General features: G+C 32.5%; 1 protein-coding gene across 3 annotated transcripts in view; it reads left to right on the top strand.

Moving 5' to 3' along the window:
* Sema3a (semaphorin 3A) overlaps positions 1-17,489 on the top strand; it is a 447,522-nt gene that overhangs the window by 362,331 nt on the left and 67,702 nt on the right. For all 3 annotated transcript variants that reach the window (XM_048786244.1, XM_048786245.1, XM_015488417.2), the window contains one exon: positions 4,137-4,256. In XM_048786244.1, the coding sequence (XP_048642201.1) occupies positions 4,137-4,256 (120 nt within the window). The remainder of the gene's footprint in view (positions 1-4,136; positions 4,257-17,489) is intronic.

The raw sequence follows: 17,489 nt of genomic DNA, 5'->3' as shown, positions 1-17,489 counted from the left end.
TAAGCCACATTTTCTACTTCTTTTTGAATATGAACAGAAAGTCTAAAGTGCATATAAATCTTTGTTTTTAATACGTGCTTCTCAGGTAACTCAACCATGATGGAAATATAGTTTGCAAAAGTTTCTGTTCTTCTCCTAGAAAATATTTTCCTTAAAGACAGGTCAAAAAACTTAGGAAAGAATAGAGGTATACTCAAATAGCCATTTCATTTTTCTTTCAAATTCTTTTTTTTTTTTTTTGGTGAAGATGAACCTTTATTTTATTCATTTATTTATATGCAGTTCTGAGTATAGAACCCAGTGCCTCAGACATGCTAGGCAAAGGCTCTACCACTGAGCCACAACTCCAGCCCTCAAATAGCCATTTTTATCTTTGGCAATTTCCAGATGGTTAGTTACAACTGTCAGCACTAATTTACCTTAAACTAATATGAATATTGTTGAGACATCAAAATGCCCATGTGGTGGTTTTTTGTAGAGTCTTAAAGATCTTATTCAACAGAGAATGCTAAACCATATATGTGTTTGTGTATGCATTTGTGTTATATATATAATTGTCTTATACTTCGATACATTAAAAATCCTTGAACATGTTATTTTATCATCAATTTAATAAAATTGGACAACTGTCACATTTCCTTTCACTAGTGACTTAGTGAAAACCTCAAAAGTGTGTATCACAAATGTAATGCCATTTGAATCATTGCAGAAAAACCTTAACCTTATACACTACTTCATATTTTCAAGAAAACTTATATTTAGGGTCAGAAAATTGTCAAATTAACACTGTGCTCCAGAATCAACATATAATTTGATAATTTATTAAGTGACCCAGAATGTACAAAATATGTTTGGCCAATAGGTTTTCATTCTAGATATATCTGTTATCCTAAAGTAAGCCAAAACTAGGGTCTGCTAAATTTTTTGTAGTCGGATATTTTTAGATCATTTCAAAGAGCCACAGATTATAACACCTCTTTAGTGCACAGTGAAAATGTTTCAGTCTACTAATTGGCATGTATGCTGGTTGATATATTTTTTATTTCACAAAAAATAAGCAAAATTTTACCACCTATATTTATGGGCAAAACCAATAAAGACATCATACTTATTTGGAACAATAAGCCCAGATTAGAGTCCCTACAGAAATCTCTCCAGCAATCTCAACAGGAAATCTGATCTAAGGCCTGGTACAAAGGAACAGTAACTTGCATTGAGTAAGAACAGTAAGAGAAAGTGCCCTCATGGCCACCTAATCATCTGGTTGCCTCCTGCTCAAGAATATCTGGCTACTGCTAAAAACATTATGTGGGTGGGAGATAATTTCCTATGACTGGAGGCAAATGGTTCCTAACCTGCGAACCTCCTTTCATTTATAATTTTTTAATTTAACTGTTTTAGGAATGTTGAGCAAATAGCTCTTCTACTGAACACCTTTTCTAATTTGAACAAGTTTCCTATCTGCTGTAAAAAGAGTAATAAAGTCAGTCTCACTACCTTTTTCTTCATTTCTATTGATCTTTGCCATCTTCATATAAAAGCAAGTAAAACAAGTTATAATATTACCAAAAATTGCTAAGAGCCGCGCTCTACCTCTAAGTAATAATTTTGTTGTTGTTATTCCAATTCTCTCTTGACTAGAGTTTGTGTGTAATAACAACCCAATTATGAATTTCATTTACCGTAAAGAAGCTAACTGACAGAATGATTAATCATTGGCATTTGTGACTCCACCATTTCCGGGCAAATCCCCTGTTGAGCAGAGCCTGTCTGATGTTAAATTGCTGTCTTCACCTTTTCGTCATTCTGCTTTCACTTGCCCTGATTTTCACCATCTTGTGTGGTTCATAGGCAATGAGACTCAATGAAAGAGTCACAGCTTTTGATTGTTCAAGGTAAAGAAGAGCCAAAGCTTCCTCCCACAGGTGTTCCAACATGAAAATGTTTAAAGTCGATAGGACTTTCACATGATATTTTTACCTAACATCCTCTAATTTGCACACACAACAAAAAATCATTCACCTAATGTTTAAAATTATATCACATTTATGTATCAATCTTTGTAAAAAGATAAAACACTAACTTTCATAAAAATAGGGGTTAACAATAAATAGACAATAGGCCTTTAAATATTTCAAAGGACCTTTTGAAGTTTATTAGGTAGCTGACTTGTAGTATTTTTGAGCTTTAGAAAAGTGTATTCGTTTAACTGTAGTCAGGTAAAACATTATCATCATATTTCAATGTGGGCAAGTCACATTTGCACTTGAAATTTAAGAAAATGCAAGATGCTTTTGAAACCCAAAGATACTTTGCTCTGACATAAGATGATATATGAATACTCTCTATTTAGCTAATAATCTGAAATCAATATATTGTCTAAACAATGTTTGTTTAACTTCAGTCACAATAATCCAAAATATGAGAACAACTTTTAGCAGTTTTCAGGATAAGGTATCTACCTACATGAAAGTTTAAAGCAATAACTTATTTTTCAGTGATTTTTCTCTTATTGCTATTTTCCATTGTTTTGGAGATTCTTCAAAATCAAGTCCATTAAAACACATTAGTGAGCCAAAGGATATGATACAAACTTGCTTCAGGTTGGACAACTGAGAATATCTACTTTACATTGCAAAGCTCTTGTCTAGGCGTGAAAAATAAAAATGGAAATACAGAAGATCATCTAAGGAATCAAAAGATTAAAAAGATTTGCCCAAAGACATTTATATATGAAGATTCACTGTTTTCCATTTATCTAACATGAAACTACCTAGGAAATAATAGTACTAAACAAATGTTTATGTTATGATCTATCTAGGCCCTCTCTACTTTCTGAATATTTTCTAGCAAAACCATTAGCATAGTAGTTATCAATAAAATAAAATTAAGGTTTACTATAATTATCGTGGATTGTTTGAAGAAATTTTTTTCATTTTTGTTGTTTTGTTTTGCAAGTACATTAATTCACTGTAAGTAGGCAGGCAGTTATGTGTTATCTGGAAGAAATAATAAGAGACACTTTCTGATTCAAGCAAGAAAACACAATTTTTACAGACTTGAATTGTTGAAAGGTGGTATGGTTTAACGTAAAAGGCTTGGAATTAAACAGACCTGTGTTTGAAACTTCAGCTCAACTTGCCTAGGCATTAGCTGAACAGCCCTGGATTTCTTAAACTATAAAATAGGGACAACATTATTTACATCATGGGGACATTGACAGAATTAAAGTGAGATAATTTGAAAGTGTCCAGCCAGTGCCTGACTGCCTGCCAAGCACAGAGTGGTATTCAGTGAACCTAACTGCTCTTTCTCCTGCTATTCTTCCTTTCCCTTTGAGTCTTCACCTTCTGGTAATGATCTCTCTGTTATTAAACTCCTATTGAGAATTAACTCAATTTAATAGTAGAAAGTCAAAAAGCAGTGAAATCTTTAACTGTAGAGATTATGATCTGGGTTTGCCAAAATTCCCTCCTCTTCAAATACATTTCTGTTTGTTGGTGCACTTATTTGGGGTCTCTATGTTAGCTTACACCAACTTCAAACATTTATCCCACCAGATATATTAAAAAAATAAAAAGCAAAAAAAAAAAAAGTTGGCAAAGAAAATATTGGTCCTTTCAGAATTATAGTAAAATTTCATTCATTCAGATCCTACTAGGAAAAAAAGTACATAAAAAGATTAATTGCCATTAAAATAAGCAATAAGCAAGATTTTACAATAATCTCTTACCCCACTAAATAAGGTTATTAGATCATAGTAGTTTTACACACATAAAGAAAAAAAAAGCAATATGATGATAATGAATATAGTTTTGCCTTTTGTAAATTTTGTCACTGATCTTAGTGGGAAATTAGTAGTTTTGTACATTAGCAGTAGTCACAGAAACAGTTTTTACTCGAATTTTCTGAGTATTAACTGAATAGTCAAGTACTTAATATCTGAATGATCATTTGGTAAAATATTCTTTCAATAAAGACACAGGATGAAATATGAGTAGCTTTGCGTAATGATAAACGTGCTATTTCCGTCTTCAGTGTGCTCATAACATGAAACTTGTATTATCTTTGTTTTGTTTGTCTTGCCTTAATTGAATTAAATAATACCTATGTGGTTTCATTTTGCCACACCACAGATGGAGAATTATACTCTGGCACAGCAGCTGACTTCATGGGGCGAGACTTTGCTATATTCCGGACTCTGGGGCACCACCACCCAATCAGGACAGAGCAGCATGATTCCAGATGGCTCAATGGTAGGTGGTATGTGCAAGAACTCAGGCACATAACCTGTGTATTAAATCACTGGGAACTTTCCCTTTATAGTGTATACAACATGACTTGAGATTTAGTGTGTTGTTAAGCTCATGGTGGTGACTTCATGACTGGGTGTGAGAAAGTTGGGCAAAAAGAGAAAAGAGAGATTAAAATTTCAGGAAGTACATGTTTTGTGACAAATGTGAAGTTTCTCTGTAGTTAGCTATGGAAAGAGATCTGAGCTAGAGCTGCGGAAGGGAGGCAATGGAAAAAGATAAGATGGTTTACCGATCCTGTCTTATGGGGACACCACAAAGACTCTCACAGCACAGCATTCTTTTTTCCTCCACATTTCCCCTTATTGCCTTGAGAACATACTATAAGGTACTGAACATCAAAAACATGTTTTTTTCTATTCTAATAACATTATACTGACACTGTTCTTAAAATCCCAAAGGACTTTTGTATCATTATTTCACCTGACTTCATATCATTATTTTGCATAATTTCACCTCTAATTTCCTCAAAATCCCCTCTCTCTTTTTATAGGTGAGAAAATTTGGGTCAATATGTTATTTAACCCAATAGTCAAAGATTTGTAATAAGAACCTAGTTTCCTGAACTTCAGGCACAGGCTTAATTACTTGAACTAGTAGATTGTTTATTTGTAAATTACTCTTTAACTTTTCTATATTAATTTAACATAAACAAAAAGTGTAAAATGCATATGCTTGTAATAAATAAATAATACCTAAAATAAATAAACCTGAATAAATTCAGGTTTTTTAACTAACTGATCCTAATATCTACTTCTATGTAGTGGGAACTTCAGTCATGTTAGTTTTCCTGCCCTTACTTCGGAGAAGCCCAAAATTTATTTTGTCACTTCTTTCTTTCATTGGTCTATTATAAAAAAAAAAAAAAAATCATAACTTGGCCTCTATACCTCAGTGATACTTCAGGGAACCATGAGTTGTGTGTGATGATCTTTGTTCTGATTTATCCTGTGCTTCAAAGTGACTATTCAAAAACATAAATCAGTCCTCAAGTTACCTCAGTCAGCATCTCTTTCCTCCTGTGCCAGCATTTCTGATTGATCTATTATTTTTCATGCATTAGAGACAAAGACAAGACTCTTCGGATGCCTCATCTGTCCCTTCTGCCTTTATTCTTAATTGCATTGGAATTCTTCATAAATTACCCAATTTAAATTTCTTTTGTTCTCCTTATCTCTCTCTCTCTCTCTCTCTCTCTCTCTCTCTCTCTCTCTCTCTGTCATTACTTTCTTTCAGTGACCTGAAATCTTGCACCCCTATCCCACAGGAAACCCTTCTTTTAATCATCATATGTCACAATGTCCCTATATGTTTAAATTTGTAGCTTGGTTAGGATTTTTTTCCTCAATATTTGCACTTCCTTTAGTCCCTTTCAATATGCATTTTATCCAATAATCTATCCCTGAGCCACTCTTCCTCCAAAGGTCACCTATGACTTTGTCTAGTTTTTTTTTTTTTTTTTTTAAATCAATCTCCATTTAGACAACCTCTCCTGAAGCATATGCCACTGCTAACTAGCCCATTCTCAAAACACTCTTTTCTCTTGTTTTCTCTAAACATGGCTCCAGTTCCACACTGATGTTTTAAATATAGATAGTCCCTAAGACCATTCCTGATTGAGTACAAACACTGTGGGCATGAAGTCAAATAGCTCCTCCTTGGAGTAAAGGAGGTATAGTGCTATCTGGGTGACCATCTGAGAAACTGAAAGCCTCACCAAGAGAAAAACAAGGCACTGAGTTGAAAACAAGGGTGTGTGTAAAACTCCAAGAGCCCAAAGGACAACTTTGGAATATTTACCATTGATTATTAAACCTGGGATGTGTATGGAGGCAAAATGAGTCAGGAAAAAAAAAAAAAAACTCCATTCAGCTTTACTGTCTGATCTGTTCTCAAATGGAAATATTTGTGTGAAAGAGAGAATGTTTGTTTTTTATGCACAAGAAGGTGACTTTGATCTGCTAAGGACTGTGAGGGGTAAAAAGGCTTTCACTGTCCGTGAGAAAAAAAATCTCATTAGAAGATGGAATAACATAAAGGAGAGTGTAGTATCCATTTCATTTTTATGGCCTTGGAGGAAAAAAAGTCATCAAGTTAAAGCTGCTTTTATGCTGCACGCTTGCATGTTGACAGCTGAGTCTGAAGAATTTACACTGTGGGAAAACACAGTCATTGTCCGCAGCTCTGTACTTCATCTTTGAAAATGTGTAGTTCATTTGAGAATTCAGTTATCAGTCTCTCAGCACTAAACGTGAGAACTGATTTCTCCAAATTAGCACAGAGGTTCCATGTGACAGGGTGCAGAAACCAGGCTGCTATGAGATGGAATGAAGGGCCTGGAGAAATCGAATACCATCTCAGAATGAAATTGGAAACACAGTGTTTACACACTCATGCATAAAATAAATGAGCTTTGAGGAATCAGCACAGACTACACAATCATCTGTGTTGCCAGAAGGAATAAATTGCCTTGTAAGGTATTTTTTTCCAGGGGTCTTTGAAGCTATTAAATTAATTTTGGCATATGCTTTACTTTACTTTTCTCAAATAGGTTCAACTCTTTGGAAGAATTAGTTCATCTCTTTTAGATGGCTCTTAATTTTTTTTTTCCTGCTCAAAAGAGAAAAACAAAATATAACTAAACTAAACTAAACAAACAAAAAAGAAAAGAGAAAAACAGCCATCTAGATTTGGAGCCTAAAATATCTTAATTTTTTTAAATAATGGAATTTTACTGCTTCCATAATTATTATTTATTTTGCATTTTTAAAACAGTACCAATAATGTTTCAATTATAGTTTTAATGGAAAGAAATGGGAAGGAATGAAAGACATTTTTAAAAGATGGAGAATCTACTGAGTTTTTACATATTAATATATAACAATATTTTAAAAAATTCTCATCATGTACACGAATCCCTATTTTAAGTTTGCAAGGGGTTAGAATGACTTTTGACCTCATAAAATACTAGTGTGTGAATTTGACATGATATACCAAAATTCACTGTGTTTTTCTTGTGCTACCTGAATGTTCTTGATATGATATGATTTTAAACTTCAATTACAATTTCAGCTTACATTAATTTGAAATAAAGTAAATTTTTTCTGTGTCTATTTATAGTAAAATAAGCAATATAAGTAAATGAATTTATGCTGCTGTGATAGAATTTCTTAACATTAAGTCTGCAAATACTACTATAATTACTGTACTCATTACCCATTCATTAGAGCAGATGAAGGGCTAGTTCACATTTATTTTTCTATTTGATGAAGACTATTTTCCAATATTGTTTATCTTGGAATAATGTTGGGATGCCATATGATTTGAAAGAATGACTTTCAAATCTTTAAAGTAATAAAATTTTCTCTTGACTTTTGACCTTATGTATAATGAAAAGATAATACTACCTACCTCGAATAGTCATTTTTTTTAAATGACCACATAACAATATAAAAAAAGAAATGAGCAATGGCTTGGCATTTAGTAAGCACTTAATAAATGTTAATTATCTCTATATCCTTTTCTCTTCACCTGGGTGGAGCATGCTTGGCAAGCTTTGTCAGATTCATTCTGTGAGTGATTATAGTTGAGCCAGGGTGAAAGGGCAGCCTGCGTTGGGTCTAATATATGAAACCACATGGAAGCCTGAGAGAGCCAAGGCCCGGTGAACACAAACAGAACTAATTACAATGCCTGAAGTGTGAGGCCTTCCCACTCGTTTCAGGAAGACCTGTTTTCTTTTAGCGGAATTTCCTAAAAGGATCATGCCTGTGGATAGACCAACCCACTTGTTTTTTTTCTGTAATTGGAATGGTATGCTAGTCATGGTTCCACTTCCTCTGCCCTGTAACATTCATACCATGCTGGTTGGCCCTCACTGGAATCAGCATCATTTCCTCTGTGGTCACGTACTAGGATATTGCATGTTCTCCTAAGATTCAAATTTCTCCACAAGATTTGTTTTTAGAAAAATAGAACCAAGAAACATGACTGCAGATAAACTCTGAGTGTACAAATTGATATTATGTGGTATCAGATACCAGTCTCAAATCACTCATACAGCTCTTTTAATAAACTCTTTTAATTCAACCTTGTTTGAAGGTACTTTTTTATTCTTTAATAAGTAAAATGAATTACTCAGTTTTGCCTAATGTCAGACTTCTTAATGATGTCATTTCTCTAGCTGAAGTAAATTAGTAATATTTTTCTGATCTTTGGAGAAAAAGCCCTCTGTAAGCCTTGCTTTATGTTTATATGAGCAGATAAATCTTACAGAAGCTGAGCGATGATTCAGTTAAAGTAGAAACAACAAGGGTTCTTTGTGTCTTTGAAGATCATGAATGAAATAACTAGAATGTAGTATATTTTAGCTTTTAATTACATCTATGAGTTCCCTCTGTACTCACTGTTGTCAATTCTGCAGTATCAGTATATAGAATCTCACAAATAAAAATGACCATATTGGGCTGGGAGTGGGGGTAGTAGTTTGCCTAGAATTCCCAGTACCACCAAAAAACCAAACAAACAAAAAAGGAAATATTTGTGGTTATTTTTTTTTTCTGAAATTGAGCTAAAACATGAAAAGGCAATACTGTAAAATAAGTATTTATATCTATACTATTAACTTGGCAGTCATCATTATGTTTTCTCATGAATTCTGTTATGCAAAAAATTTTCATCCTAATAAAGAATGCACTCCCCATAGGAGTAAAATCTTTTCAATAAATAAATATGTACCATGAAATTATTCTATCCTCTAAATGGTTAATAAAATCACTAAATATGACTTTATTTTCCTTAAAAAGCTAAAAGTTACCAGTTGATCTTCTTTTCAGAGACCTAATTTTTTTTTTGTCACTTTTGTCTAGGAAACATTACTTTTAACCAGTTTTATTTGAAATTACATTGCAGAAATGAGGAATAGTGAATAAAACCTTGGAGTAAAAATTAACTTGTTAGTAGCAATATTCTAGAAAGCTGATCTTTTTTTCAGGCCTCTACAAAAATGTCTTTGAATAAAATTGTTATGATATGGCATTTAATATTTTTGACTGATGAACTAAAAAGTATAATTCTCAGATGTGGCATATTAGTCACAACGTGTGAATAGCTTATTAGGAATTAAATGGTGAGAGGAGGAAAAAAAAACCCTAAGGATTATATTTAGTTAAGGTAGGCCTACTTTTAAAATTAAAATTGGCTAAAACTTATAAAGATGAGAGACTAACTTGGGGAACTCTTTAAAGTGAAGACAGAACCTTTTCCTTCTTGTTTTTAACATTTTTCTCTCTCTTGTCTCACCATCAGTTTAATGAATACAGAGCCTGTCTATACCAATTTCCTCTTCCAGAGTCACTACATTCAGAGCTCAGTGGGCCTCAATAGGGATTTACTGCTGACTGGGTAATCTGGGTTCCTGTGTGCACTGACATCAAGCAAGAGATTTACCCAGAGAAGTGGATACCATGACAATGCGTGTAACCATGGTGTGACCGGCCTCCCTGACACGGCTCTCAAAAGCTTTCCCTCTGTGAAAACAGAAGCCTGTTTGCAAATTAATTAGTTTCTGGCGGCAGCTTGATTGTTGACCCAGAGTTTGTAGAGTGGAAAAACAATCAGATTAGTGTGCTCAGGGTAAAAGACCACTGTGCACTTGCGTGTGGCTTGCTCAACTATTGAAGCTATGAATGAAGTGAAACAAATTCTATTCTGAGAAGCCTAGGCAGAGGTTAAGTATGATGAGCCTGGAGATCCCCAACAGCAGGGGCTGGGGAATTAAAGGATTTTAGCCAGATAAAGCTGAATGACAGGGAGCGATGCCATTGAATTTTAATGACATGGATAGTTTTGACCAAAAAAGCCACTTGTTATATCTTAATCATTCTGAGTGTAAGAGATAGGTTTACAATATTCAATTAAATATTCAAGGTAGGCTTGACACAAATACTTTTAAAATGGAAAATTTCATAAGCTTTCAAAATGGAAGGTATTAATTATAATCTCCCCAAGGTAACATGATGATATTGAAATGGAAAAAAAAATATAAAGTAACCTGTTTTTTCATGTTGATAAAATTATTTTATATTTACCCCACTATTGTATAAGGCACAAACTTCAGATGCCCTATAAAATTAATCCCGAGTCAAAGAAATGTTGACTCATGAGAATATATATTTTGTCATTTATCTTTACATAATTCAGTTAGTATAATTATATCTTAAAAAGTTTGACTTCAACTTTAGGGCAAAGAATTCTGGATGGCAGTGTTTGATGATTTAAATAAATTTAAAAGTTATTGATTATGCTTAATTTTGTAAGATTACATATCATTTTAAGCCATATATACTTTTCCTTTTTAGATACAACTGATAGATGTCTCCCTAAATACTGTAGTGATTGCTATCACAATATTTTTCATTCAAAAATCATTTGTGTGTCTCCATTTCAAAGTAAATTGAATGCCGATATTATTGTTTATCAAATCCTTTATCATCTAATCCTTAGTGACCTCTCCAATATTAAACACTACCATAAGTAATTCAAATGGAGTCAGCGGTCCTCAAATTTCTTCTCTTTTATTTAACCTTACTATTTTCCCAATGGATTTTAAGTATTCCCCGCTTCCAACCCTGAGTGCACTTAGAAGCATTTTTGTGTTTTTCACAGGGCCTGACATCCTACTTCATGCTTTAGTATTGTTTGAAATAAGAAACTTTTTAATGACTCTGCTTCATAGGCCCTGGAGTTAAACTGTCTCGATATGTATACCAGGTCTACTCTCAATTTCTTATGTGACTTAGGAAGTCATTTACTTAATTTGTGTTCACCAGTGTTTATACTTTGTGAAAAAAAAGGGGGTAATACCAACGACTCATATGGTTTTTCTGGGGATACATGAGATAGAGTATGTAGAGTAATTAGAACAGTGTCTAGTGTCTGACAATATGGAAAATACAGAAGACATATGACAATATGGGAAATACTAACGCTGTTTAACTATTTTGGTGCTGTCCTATATAGACCACCTCCATGACATAGTACCTAATGCATGTTTGGAAAATTAATGCAATGAACCAATCTCAATCATCCTTCCTTTGCTTAATCTGCTCTCAAGCCATTTTGTTTTCTTTGTTTTATTCAATTGATAACTACTTCTATATGAGGCCTATATTTCCTTAGGAAGATATATTTATTTTTAGTATTAAAATAATATATAAAATATTGCTTATCATAGTGTATTTAACAAAACTAGCAGAAAAAACAATGAAATGAAATAATCAAGGCTAGAATTCAAGTAAATGTGTTTCTGTGTTAATTTAGCTCTAGTAAATACAATACTTACCATTTAAGTAAAGAAACCATTAGTTTAATACTTGTTAAAAATATTTTTTGAAGGACTGGGGTTATGGCTCAGCTGTAGAGTGCTCACCTTGCACGTGCAAGGTCCTAGCTTCTGGGATAATGATAGTGACCCATGCCCTGTCCTTGGATCCTTAGCACCACATATATAAAATAAAGTTAAAAAAAATGAAATTTTTGATATAATAGTTAAGGAGAAGTTGAGGGCATTTATGACTGTAGAAAAATCATCTCTTCTGCAATAATTCAGTTAAACTAAACTTTGTTTCATGAGGAGACAAAAGTGTGTGGATTTTCTGGAGTACTACTGTGTAGGTGGGCAAGTGTAGGCATCTGGCATAAGATTTCTGTGTCCTACTTTTCCCAAACAAAGAATGAAAGTCGTTTCTTCCTCATTTGGTTGTTAGAAGCACCATGAACGAGAGAATACACATAATACATTTGGAAAAGTGATTTCTATTACCTAAAAATAAAATATAACCTCAAGTTGATATTAGCTGGTTTCATAATATGTGAGAATTTCATATTAGGACAATAAAACACCTAAATACATTGCATCACCCAAAATGTAGTAAACTGCACAATCTCACAAACTGAGAAACCACATATTTCAAGGAAAGCAATGAAAGTTGTTTAAGGGAAACAAGAGCAGATGAAGTGATAGTGACCCATGCCCTGTCTTTGGATCCTGGCTGTATGTACAGGATTTTTGCCTAATGAGTTTTTCTCATTTTGATGAAAATAAATCCACTACTCCTTTCCTATAAAGAAAAAAGAATTTTTCTAAGGTTAGTGACATATTTACTGCCAAGTTTTATATATATATATATATATATATATATATATATATGACAAAAAAGAACATTGAAAAGATAAAGATTCTTAACTTCACATATCAACTAGATACAAATTATAAAATACAACCCAGGAAAAAGGTCTTTAAATTGCTTTTCTGATAATGTTAGTAAGAAAGATTAAAGTATATTTAGATGCACTTAAAAGGAACATTTTCAAGGTAAAGATGTTTGGGTCACTTTAAGATTAAGAGACTAGACAAAGAGAAAATCAAGCCCCTTCACTCCAGCCTTGCCTCCCATTCCAGACTCTCAGCAATGTATCTCTTTCCCATGGTACTTTGAATCATATATACACTTTGCATTTTAGACGATATTATGATTATTTTAAAACATATTAGTTTCAGAATAAAGATATTCTTTATTCTGAATTAAGCTGAATTATTATTTATCTATAGTAATTTGTAAATAAAACAGAGGCAATGTTTAAAATTATAAGTAGAGTTTATATTATTTTGCTTGATGATTTGCTAAATTATAACTACTTTAGATGTAATGTAGGCTGATTGCATAAGGGACCCATCAAAATGTGTCTCTTCAACATGCTTATAAATGTGTCTAAATTCATATGAATCCAAATAATCTCTTTGCTCTTTTAATTACTAATTTGAAAAGATGCCAGAGCTTCAATATCAGAGAGCTATTTTATGTATACATTTATAAAATTCTAATAAGAATGTGTACAGGAAATTGGTGACAGCAGATTTGGTTTTCCCTTAGTGATCCACACAGCCTTTTCAGCTTACCATACAATAGGATTTAAGTTACTTACTTCTGTTTTAGTCTTACAATATGAAATGTTACATTTATAGTTCAGTGAACTTTAATCTCATTGTTCCTAAATGTTAAGTAATACCGAGGTTGATATTCAACTAATGACTGTTCTTTAATTGCTTAATACTTATAGAACCAGTGTTTATTTTTCAAATGTGTTTTCAAAATACATTTGTGAGAAAAAAAAATGTTATAGGAAGAACAAAATCTTATACATCAAAAAATGAACTCTGCCATATGCAGTGGCGTACTTCTGTAATCCCAGTGGCTGCTCTCAGCCTGAAAGGAATATCTTGAGTTCAAAGCCAACCTCAGCAAAAGCGAGGCACTAAGCAACTCAGTGAGACTCTGTCTCTAAAAAATAGGGCTGGGGAAGTGGCTCCGTGGTTGAGGGCCCTTGAGTTTATTCCCTGGTACTGCACCCCCCCCCCAAAAAAAAATGACTCTGAAGATATAAAATGAAAGACATGGATTTTCACAAAACCTTATTAATTTTTGAATAATTTGGAGGGTAATTTAGTCATATAGACAATTCAAATGATAGAACCTTTTACAGAGCTAAGATGGATCAAGAAGACACTTAACATCTTTGTTCAATTAATTTACATGCTCACAGTAATCATGTCAAACATTTTGAATGAAGAGAAACTATTAAAACATAGGGGGATAGTTCTGAGTGCCATGTGAAGGCATCAATAACTGATATTCCTGAAGTGTTATTTCTCTTTATTTCCTTTAAAATCACAGGAAAGAAACCTCACATTCTTCATAAATGATATCAAGGTAAATACAGGCAACTTTGATCAAGACTCGGTGCCCATATAATAAAATTATAATTGAATTGCATTTGAGAAAATTTGAGATAATTGTGTGTTTATGACTCACAGAGTCTGAAGTGATTTTACATTCTTTTCTCTTTAACTGATTCTGCCTTATTTTTTTCCTAATTCCTGAGTGAGAGTAACATGCAAAAGGTAAATTGAAAGATTGTCTGGAGTTGGAAGTATGCAAAAAGAAAATAGAAATATGCAGTGTCAGACAATCAACAGGTCCACCCTTGGATGCTGCTTGGTACAGATGTCATTTGATGGTGACACAGCAGAGGAAGCACCAGAGAGCAAAGTAGCCATGTCATGGAGATTTGCAAAATCTCTACCAAGTTTATCATTGTGTGAGTTAACTTTGTCATTTTGCCTCTGTGGATGTGCTGCAAACTCCATGTATCCATACTGGTTGTAAACTATTTATGAATTCACAAGTCACATACTCCTCAAAATGATCATATTTTATAAGCAAAAAAAATAATGCTACATGCACCAGTAGAGAATATTCTGATAGTAAGAGCAAAAGAAAATTTCCTCTAGCTCATTAATGTGACTCAGGAAGCTGAGTAAGTTGTCATCGTGCTGATTGACTACGTGGAACTATTAAATGTTCTCTAGAATGGAAAACATAAGGAATCATAAAGAAGAAAAATAGTTTTTAGTAGGTAATTCAACTATTTGGAAGGAATCTGCAAAGGGAGGAAGGAAGAAGAGGAAAAGAAGAAAAGAAAAATTTCTAATGTATAACAGTTACTTCCTGATTCGATTTTTGCTGCTATCACTCAACTATAATAAACAACATGCCTTGCCATAATAAAATTTATAACATCACAATTTGAAATAAACATCCACAGACTACACCATAAAATCTCTTTAAAGGTTTAACCCTGAAGTTTGTAATATAAGTTAGATGTGATGCATATTTAAGATCTTTTTTCCACAGGTTTACAGAATTTCAAAATGTTATTGGAACAAATAATAATTGCTGAGAATACTCAGATTGTCATTTTATATCTGACCATATGGCTGTCATTAATAACAATTAAGATAGTATGTAATATGATATTATAGAGGTAAATAGCTACATTATTAATGGAAGTTAAAAGTAGATTTTTTGGTAGAGATTAAATAACCCATTTCAGTTGCTATTTATCCACTTGCTTTATTTTTTTTCCACTCTATTTTTAATGGATATTTTCCATTTCCCCAAGTCTATTCTCTTTTCATCTCATTCAGTGTTTCTTTTTATCTGTGTGTAACTGAGGTTTATCAATCAACACAATATGTATATAAATTGTTTTTCTCTTTTTCATTTCCTGGTTGCTCTAAGTCTCTCCATTATTACTGGTAATAAGCTACATTTGCTAGCCACCATCATCTTACCTGGACAACTTCTATTTTCTATAAGCAATGAGCACTTAGTAGGAACCAAGACTGTTGTAAGGAGCAGAGCTGAATAGAGAGATCCCAGGCCTCCAGGATAATACCTAGAGAACTTGTTATGAAATAGAAAACTTGGAAATCTTAACACATAATATGCACATATTTACAAGATATCTTTATATCTCAAAATCATTATTTAACTCATGAAGTAAGGGAGCAGTTGCTATCCATCTCCCTTTTAATGAAACACTAATTTTTTTGATCCATTTGATTTTCAGGCTTTTATACTAAACACAAACTGCAGATTTTACTATCAAGTGATAGTAAGATAGAGTAATTTATAAGACATTCTAACTTTTGTCCAAATACGTGCAGTCCTTTCTTAGTGAATAGATATGGAAGAGAGTTCAGAAAGACAAGAAAATGGAAACTTTCTTCCTTTTTAAATTTTGAGGATAAAGGTGGGAATCAGTTGGAATCAGAAAAACTGTATGTTACTTGTAGATAATTTGATTATAGTTTTTTAAAATTATGTTCTTTCAGTGACATATATTTCTAAATATAAGGAAATTTTAAGGAAAGTCAGCAAAAATAATGAAAGGAGAAATGTTTGGTGGTTAGAAAGAAAGAGTCAAGGAATTGGGAGAACTGGAAACAGCATTGTTTTCTCTTCAGTAGAAGTTGGATAATTGATGACTTAGACTGTTATAAATGTAAATAAGATCTGAGTTTAAAATTCACACATGAAATAATAATGAATTAATTATTAGCAACATTCTTGGCTCTTGAAACAGAGATTTTTCTAGGTGTATTAAGATTTTATTTTGTTGTAAGATTTTAACTTTTAGTTTTATTATTTAAAGCAATGGCTGAATAGAAACTTAAAAACATGTCCCAAACAGATGGCTTCAAGTAACCATTCCCACCTTAATAAACTAACCAAAATTATTGCTGTGAAATTAAGTATAGTCATTTATTAATTTCTCTGGGCTTTGTCATACAAATCTATAAATTTTATTTGATGTTATAGTTTTAACTGCTTTTTCATTTACATATAATACTTTTTTCATGATCTCAACATGTTGAAGAATATTTTTAAAATTAACCTTTCTTTGGAATATATGTATATGTTGCATTTCTTGTCATATAGTCTAAGAAATATATTCTATTTAATGTGTAATTATATAAAACTCACTAGAGTATTGCTCAGAGATAATAGTTCTAGATATTTTCCAACACTCATTTCATGAAAGAATATAGAAATAGTAGAACCACTAGAATGCAAACTGAACTTAATTTTAGTCTTTATTATAGACATTAGATACTGTTTCTTAGTATTATTTAAGTAGGATGAGAGAAACTGGTTTCTATTCAAATCAAAGTTGGAAGTATAAATTTGGTTTAGAAAACACATTTATTAGTCAAGATCAGGTATCTATGAAAACAATTCTATATTAGCACTCAAAAAAGGGGTGAGAAGGAGAGAGAAGAGGAAGAGAAGGAAAAATAAGGCTGATACAGGGCCTGCCCTGAACAAAAACCAAAAACTGATTATGGATATCAACAGCTATTTTAAATTGCATTCACTAAACTGTAGGTGCTATGACAGGTAGTGCTATAACAAAGCTTATTCAAAAGCTTTAATATTTAATTGAAATTATTTGAAGAAATTTGTATCACTATATAAGTAATTTAAAGATGAACAGAAATCCTATATTGGTAGTATAATATTTTGTTGTCTTTAAAGTGCTTCCTATATAATCTCTTCATCCTCTCCAAATCTTATGAAATGGAAAACTGCTACTAACATTTAAGGTTAGTAGCAACCTGTGATGGAGTGAAAACTAAGACTAAACCATGTCTACTGAATTCTAGGTGTGTTCTTTTTCTAGCATATTCATTCTATTATTTATAATTTTTAAAAAATTGCTTATTTCTGCTATTTTCCAATATCATTTATATAGGAAATATTTAACAAGTAT

This window comes from Marmota marmota, unplaced genomic scaffold, assembly GCF_001458135.2.
Source record: "Marmota marmota marmota unplaced genomic scaffold, marMar, whole genome shotgun sequence".
NCBI lineage: Eukaryota > Metazoa > Chordata > Mammalia > Rodentia > Sciuridae > Marmota > Marmota marmota.
Note: the sequence above shows the minus strand (reverse complement) of the source record. Positions and strands in the feature narration are given on the sequence as shown.